At 38.6% G+C, this 8183-nt stretch overlaps 1 protein-coding gene across 1 annotated transcript; it reads right to left on the minus strand.

The window, feature by feature from the left end:
• Positions 1–1943: 1943 nt before the first annotated feature.
• LOC148215373 (vomeronasal type-2 receptor 26-like) lies at positions 1944–6046 on the minus strand. The gene is made up of 4 exons (XM_088143637.1): positions 5885–6046; positions 4781–5641; positions 3871–4098; positions 1944–2825 (listed from the first exon to the last, which is right to left on the minus strand). Exons 1-4 carry the CDS (start codon positions 6044–6046, stop codon positions 1944–1946), a joined length of 2133 nt encoding a protein of 710 aa, XP_087999763.1.
• Between the last annotated feature and the right edge of the window lie 2137 nt (positions 6047–8183).

Raw genomic sequence — 8183 nt, forward strand, 5'->3', positions numbered from 1 at the left:
CTTCTGTGAGACAAGATTTAATATTCTCAGGTATTAAATTCACATGCCTATCTGTATGAATACCGTGAAAGGAACTGCATGGTAATTCAGATATGCATAAGAAAAGTGGACTTTCCATTTTAGAGAAGCTAAAAAGCTTATATTTGGCAAATAGACCCAAGTCTCAATGGACTACAGAATATTTATGTAAAACCTTTATAAATATATTATTATTGGCTCATATAAGGCATGAATGTATTTCTTTCCTTTTTCAGTTTTATTTTGCTTCATTTACCTCTTGTTTGTTTTTCCTGTTTGTTTTATGTATTTAATTCATAAAAGGAAAAAAAAAACCCTCTCTTTTTTGATTCCCACCCAAGCTAGCATAGAAAATTCAATAGCTTTTCCCCTTAACTTGGTGACCTGTAAATAGTGAGAATTTGGAGAATGCATTAGTTCTGCAGCCCCAATATTTAGATTGCTGTCAAAATCACAAGTCATTATCAACATATAAAAACAAACCCTTTGGATGGAATAGAATCTGAATGAATTCAAAACTGCAGCCTCTTCCAGGTTTCTAGATGTCAAGTTCGGTCTTCATTTCGGGGAGAGGTAGAATTCCAGAAATGATAGGGAAACACCTTTAATTGCTGTAGGGTGCAAACTGCTACGCTGTAGATTATTGTGACATAATGTGGTTGTGATCCCATCTCAGAGATAAGGGGGACTCTGATTTTCTCCTATTTGCTAGGTGTTGAAGATTCCTGTTCTGTATATTTTCTCTATGATAAGTGCAAGTAATGGTTCCACTCCACAGTGCGTATGAAGTCCTGGACGACTGGACTTGAGGAATTGTAATTCAATTGTATTTTGGAAGAGGCTACTGAGAAGTGCAAAGAAAAGGGAGCAACTTAGGGGATGGAGTCCTATGGACAGGAAGGGGAGGAAATAAAGGGAAATCAGTCATGAGGAAAGGCCTGATTTCTTAATAGATCCATATATTTGTCTTAATTTCATATCTCATATTGACTCACATCTCAAATTGCTTAGTTAGATGTGGTAACATCCTTTCTATAATTATTCACAATAATAAATACTTTGTTTTTTTATTGAAATATGTGTTTGCATATAATAACTAATATGTATGACATAATCAATAAACAGAGGATGCGGTGGCGCAGTGGCTTAACGACGCTGAAAGCTGCTGGCCAGAAGTGGTCGACACTTCAGCGGTTCGAGCCCAGCTCCGCACGGCAGAGTGTGCTCCTGTCTCCTCCCCAGCTTCTGAAAACCGAGCAGCTCGAAAACTTCCATGAGTAGATAAATGGGTACTCTCACCCCAGTCTTAGGAAAAATGCTGGCGGCGCCTTGCACGGGAGACGGGACCAGTTGCTGGTAACGCGGAAGCCACGTACGCCCGAAAAAATCAGTAAACAAAACAAAACAAACTGAGAGCAAGAAAGGGAAAAATATCTACCTATCCATCTTCCTTGGTTATAAAACAAATGTTTTTATTGATCTTACATTACATTATCTCTTGGACAATATAGAGAATGTCAAATCTCCTAGGTTTTCACTTTTAAAAAACAAGCCTTCTTATGGAGAACAGGGGTTCAGCTTGACATTCTAAACTTCATCTTTGTGCTAATATTTACATTTGGCAGTTCATGAACATTTATGGGAATAGTTAGAAAATTATCCTTGGTTCACTTTCGAATGGGTCTCTCTGGTTCGCATAAAAATAACTTGTTTTGCCACACTAATCTCCATGAGATTTCCTTCGATATTGTTGGGAAAAAGCATAAATTTGATAGAATTGCCCATCAGTCCAGATTTCAGAGCTATAGGTAAATTAGAAAGGTAAACACTCCCTTCACAAGAATAACTTAAGAATGAATTTCTCATTTTGATCTCTCTTTCTCCTACCAGCTTAAAAACATAAGAAAAGAAAAAGAAAAAAGGCATTAAACGTGTCTTCTTATCAGTTGTTGCTTGTTGTTTAAATCAGGCCTCAACACAATAATGTAACACTTGGGGAAAAAGATACATCCTAGGAGTCCGGCACTAGAGCACAAGATAGAGAAAATCTCCACAGCCACCATGGCTTTTCCCTTGGTGCTCAGGTATGTTGGAACAAAGGAGATCCACACGCTGCAGAAGGCCAACATGCTGAAGGTGATGAATTTGGCCTCATTGAAGCTGTCAGGCAGTTTACGAGCCTGGAAAGCCACAATGAAGCTGGCAAAGGCAAGGAAGGCTAGATAGCTCAAGACACAGAAAAACATAAAGACTGACCCTTCATTGCATTGCAGAATCATTTCTTCAGTGCTTGAGTGCATGTCTAACTCTGGGAATGGGGGAGAGGTTGACAACCACACCATGCAGATACTTGCTTGGAGGAGAGAACAGAAAAGGACATTAGAAATGGCCAGTCTTTTCCCCACCCATGTCCTCATCCGAGATCCTGGCTTGGTGGCCTTGAAGGCGAGAGAAACAAGGATGGTTTTGGCCAACACACAGGAAATGGACACTGAGAAGATGAGACCAAATGCAGATTGCCTGAGGAGACAGGTCACTCTCCCAGGTCGTCCAAGAAAGAGCAAAGGGCAGAGGAAGCAGAAGAGAAGGGAGATGAGGAGAGTGCAGGTGAGGTCTCGGTTGTTGGCTTTGACAATGGGACTGTGTTTGTGCTTAGTAAATGTTCCAAGCACCCATGTTGTAGTGAGGAAAAGTAAGGTAGCCCCAGTGGCTAAACTGAGTCCTAAAGAGTCTTCATAAGACAAGAAGCTGATTCTTTTGATGATGCATCCATCTTTGTCATGGTTTGCATATTGATCTTCAGGGCACTGAAAGCAAGCAACAGTGTCTAAACAGAAAAGAAAAAAAAATCCTTATGTCAATGCAGATTAATGACACAGAGAATTAATTCCATGCTTAGAATGATATAATTTTTAATGAACTAATTTACTAATGAATTTGATTTCTTCATTGCAGCATTCAGTTCCCAAATAAAACCTCAGGAATAAACAATCTACAAAAAATGGATTAGCTGAAAGAGTTCAGCACAATGCACCCCCAAAGATACTGGTATGGTGTACTGGTCTGAAATAGAATTCTGGCTGAAATTTCCACTTCATCACTATATACACAAAATCAGGACTTTATTAACTTACCTATCTCATTGGAGATTTTCCCCTCTGGGCATGGAACACAGTCATAGCAGCAGAATTTTTTCCCTTCATTCTTCCTCTTCTGATAACCAGGGTGACAATATTCATTGCACAGAGAAATGGGAAGGACCTAGTTATCAATATTAGAAGATGAGCATGTATTGTTTTGAAGAAAAATCAGTTGTTTCACGGAAAATGAAATGTGCGCCCTTATTACAATAAAAACAAAAGTCCTATCAAAAGCCTGAAGAAATAAATTGGATTTCAGAATATATTTCAAATCACAATTAGGTACATTTTTGATCTGCACTCCAGTTTGAATTTCTGAGCACAGATGATCTGGATTTTCAATTCTTTCATTTGGATTCAGTGACGATTTCAAGATCTGATACTTCATTAATTCAGTTAATCCATTTGACTACAAGGTTTGAGTCAATGAAATTTACTTCAAATCACATCTTTGAAGAAGTTTCAATCAACCAAGGAAATATAGTTGCTTAAATGCATGCTTCATTTGTTCACATTTTCATTTCACTATTGGAGGGAAGTCTAGTAAATACTGTACACAAAATTAGATATGTTAGCTTTCAAAAATTAGTGGAAAGAATATCATTTTTAAATGTTGTTAATTCTCATGGGTTCCCAGGAAGGAGAAAAGTAAATTTCCCGACCTAGTGAACGTATCTAAGAATGGTGATAAAAACTCTCCTTGTGAGCATACCTGGTTAAACGATCTGTGCCAAGCAACCATTTCCTCATTAATGACTAATTCATTTCCTTTCAGAGCATCAGGATCTACTTTTCCAACTTTTAGTCTTTGGAAGGAAGAATTGGGAAAAGTGACAATGTTTGTAATATCAAACCCACCTTCCATCTTCTTTTGATCATAAAAAGTCAAAGTTTCTCCAAGAGAATTATTGAATGTCATGCCTTTAAGAAATTGATGGAGCTATATTGTTGGAAATATAAAAAATTAAAAATGGAAGAATAGAAAGGTAGCAGCAATTTTCTCTCAGGTTTACTGTACTTTTGAGGGACGGTTTGAAAACATGGAAAGTCCATTTTTCGACCCTCTTGAAAAGCTCTGCATAGAAGGGTAATAGGAAGAACCAGATGTTTCTCTTTCAGTAACAGTCACTTGAAACATAAAGGGGATTCTAGTCTTTAACAATTTCTTTGTCCCAGTCCCATTTTGCCCAGGAAGTAGCATATGAAAAATTGGAGAAACAATTTCCACATTTGCTCCTTACTTTGCACCCATTTTCCTGTTCATGTAATTCTCACAGATAGAAGGCTGCTGAGGACATGGTAACAACCTGAATACAGCTGACTAGGCAAGGTAGGATTGCTCTATTCTCTCAAAAATAGGTGAAATGCCTAAAAAGCCATAGGGTTTGAAAACCAAGACCTGGATCTTAGTTCACTTAAACCATCCTTGCATCCTGAAGATGCTCAGGGAGTAAAATGGAAAACATATTACAGTGAAGGAAATAAACGTATGGCCATACATGTTATCAATGGACAAGATATTCAACTTCGCTTTAATAATCGCTTCTTCTCTGTTTGAGTCATACAACCTAACTTTGTACTTTACTGCTATCTACTACAAAGTACTTCTAACACACAATCACCTGCCATGGTTGTGCACTTTCATCTTCTGATATTTTATGCCTCCCCAAATGTCTGTGATGAGAGCGAAGTAAAGAGAGAGCATGCAAAGCTTGACCCAACACATAGACAGCATTATAGATGCTATAGCTGTGCCCGGTCAACTGCATCTCAAAAAGAGCCCCAGGAACGTCCTGTAGCCTCTCCTCTCCAGTACAAGTGTGATTGTCCAGTAATGTTGCAGGAGGAGATGGCAATGAACAGTCAAACACTTGTTCCCAGAAGAGTGGAAAAAATCCATCTTCTTGAATCCAAGGAGGTTTTATCAACTGTAGGAATTCCTTGAACCCTGGGATTTCTTTTGAGGGAATTGTAAATAAAATGGCACCATCAAAGAACTGCAGATGAAATCCTCTTTGCATTCCTGTTATTAGGTAATCAATCTGGGCAGTCATGATCCATACCTTTCCAAAGGAACTCTGCTCTAGTCCATGAGCAAGCAGGAAAATTGTATCAAGTACCCATGCAATTGTTAAAGATTCTCCACAGATGATAAAGGTATTGATCTTCTCATCAATTATGCGGGTCAAAATATTTTCCCCTTTCTGAAACATTGCAAATATTTTATCCCAGTTGGTTAAATATGGAATTCTTTGTGTAGAAGCAGAGCAGATTCCATGCTGGGCAAGGAGGGGCTCCATGGTCTGGAGAAAACGTTCTCCATGCCGATTATCAATAGCAAGGAGCCCAACCCATCTCCAGCCAAAAAGCTGCAGCAGTCGGATAATCCCAATGTACTGTGAGGACTCATTTGGGACCATGGAGTAATAGAAGGGAATCTCAGCACTATGAATATCCTGTGGGGCAAATGACCCATATGTGAGCTAAAAGGAAATAAACACATATTATAGAAACATATCAGGATCAGTTAATAGTTTTTGTTGTTGTTCTTTGTTTGGTTGCTTGTTTGTTTCTTTCCCTTATTTGAGACACTTATATTGGCTCACAAATTTAGTCAAATTCTTGAGCCATGTGGCCATGGTTCAGAGGTTGATCCATATTTGAGAGCCACAGTGTGGAAAAAGAGAGGAGGGTGATTTTCCTGCCTCCATCCTCCAAAAACCTACCTGTGGAATCTTGTAAAATTGTATGAGGTCTGCCACATAGGAGGAGGTTTCAGAGGTAAGTCCTCCAATGATAGAAATGAGCTTTTTCCTGGTGTCACATTTGTAGTTCGGGACAAATCTCTGTGATCTGAAGAGCAGGTCCAGGGTGGTTCGATAGGTCATCATTGCATTGTAGTAGCTGTCATGGATATGGAACCCAAGACTGACATTGGACAGGATTTGTGGATTCTCATTGATCTCCTTCACAGCAAAGGCCAAGGAAAGCACATGCTGGTAGAATTTTGTTAGCACGCTAAAAAAGGATGATTTCTATGTCTCATTATATCTTTCTAGATTAATTCCCCAGGACCTCACAGAGGTGCTTGGGGAACTAGAGAAAGGCTGGTCCACCTTTATCGACAACTCCAATACACTGAAGTAGCTACTGTGATTTCCACTGTTGATGAAATCACAAAATGTTTTAGCAGATTTCCCTCACAGATACAGTTTTCCTAATGAGAAATAGGAAAGCATCTGATCACATTTCACTCAAAGTACTGTTCTAGACATTTAAGCAAACATTGGAAAGTAATATTTGCTTAGCAAGTTCCAGGAGATTCTTGTTCATACGTCAAATTGTTATGCCAATCAGAACAGGTGGCATTCTAATTGTACATTATATTTGGAGAGAGAAAAGATGCTTGCTATTTCTCACATATTACTCATCATTTGCATACCACAAATGTTTTTCAGTGCATTAAACAAAACTAAAAAGCCAACACGATACAGCCTTGAGTAAATGAGACCTAAACCACTAGCAAACCAGTGTTCCCAGAAAGAAGGAAATGAAGATTAATTGTTCTTCCTGAAGGAAAGCGATATGAGGGATTAAAAGCATGCCCCTTGTGTCACATCGACTCAAATCCATTGGCCTGCACTGACTACAGGTCCCTTCTAGGTGGATGTGGTTCAGGTTCTGCAGACTAAACTGATTCATCTTTTGTGTTATTCGTTTGACAATAAAACAAGGCCTACAACATGCAAACATTGACATCTGGGAAAATGGGAGAAATGGGGGAAAAATGAAAGGAAACTATAGTGGGTGAGGAAAGAAAGTGGGAGATGGGGAGTCATCTGAAAAGGAAGGAAAGAGAAAGGTGTTTGGAACTTGATGGCAATCACAGCAGGCTCTTATGACAAAAGAGCAACTTTCACACTTCTAATAAGTTTACTATTTTGCAGATGTCAATATATATTTCCCCCCAAGTATTCTGCTTCTGATGTAAACTAGGCTTCCTGCTCTAATGTTTCACATTTTCCTATATAGAATTTTGCTTCAATTAAAACAAGCAATATTATTAGGAAATCCCATATTCCAGTATGCAGTATCTTTCATCAAACAGGGTTGACATCATGAGAGCAAACAATCTAACTTTCTTTCCAGTCATTGCAATTCCTCTCCCTAGAGATGCCACAAAGCGGAAAGATAAGAATTCCTTACTCTGGATGTGCAAAATACTCCTGAGAGGGATGCTGCTGAAATAAAACTTCACTAAATTGGTAATTAGCCATAGATACCATTAAACCAATGACAAGGTCCCCTTGCTGGTACCATTGATTTGGAACCATGACCGGATCACCTGGATGACACGGCAGAGACTTCACTCTGAAGAGCGGAAATATGAGAAGAAAGAACATTCTGGGCAGCAAATGCTCTCTGAATAGAGAAGCTCCACCAAGACCAGCTTCTCAACTTAGTATATCTTCGCCTGCCTCAAAACTCCTGTTAAGAGCAATATTTCATGCTAACAGTTAGTACTGTTTCTGCTTGGATCTGGTGCTAATACACAAGAAGATTTGAATCGTACTGTGGAGTGACAGCAAAACAACTTAGTTTGGGGCAGCTGAATGGACAGGACTTGTCTGCCCTTTTCTTCTACTCCCAAGTCTCCACAGGACAGACATTTCTTTCTATTTTTGTCATGTCTCTAATGTCTTCTTCAGCTGTTTACACCTTTGACCGAGGGAACAAATTACTATCATTGGAATAATTCTACTGGGGAGAAAATTATTTCTTCAATATTTTGTGTCCCATTGCTGGCCATTGTTTTTACTTTTTTACTTTTTACTTTTTTATCCAGAAGTTCAAAGCAACAGCCATTTTCCATGGGAAGTATTCTTTTAATTAATTTCAAAATCTTATTTCAAATCCATCTGGACCTCAGTCCATTTACAACTTTCCAAAAACAACACTCTAATTACCCATTTGCCATTCATTCTAAGTCCTTAAACTCATACTTAAAACTTCTTTTGTTATGAA

Source organism: Python bivittatus, unplaced genomic scaffold (assembly GCF_059951505.1).
Source record: "Python bivittatus isolate LINGU-HERP-01145 unplaced genomic scaffold, Pbiv_v1 ctg000360_np1212, whole genome shotgun sequence".
NCBI lineage: Eukaryota > Metazoa > Chordata > Lepidosauria > Squamata > Pythonidae > Python > Python bivittatus.

Coding starts and splice junctions, on each gene's coding strand:
- LOC148215373 (XM_088143637.1), bottom strand. CDS start 6,046: ATGACCTATCGAACCACCCTGGACCTGCTCTTCAGATCACAGAGATTT. Junction 5,642..5,884: donor AATTTTACAAGATTCCACAG/GTAGGTTTTTGG, acceptor ATTTCCTTTTAG/CTCACATATGGGTCATTTGC. Junction 4,099..4,780: donor AAAGTGCACAACCATGGCAG/GTGATTGTGTGT, acceptor CCAACAATATAG/CTCCATCAATTTCTTAAAGG.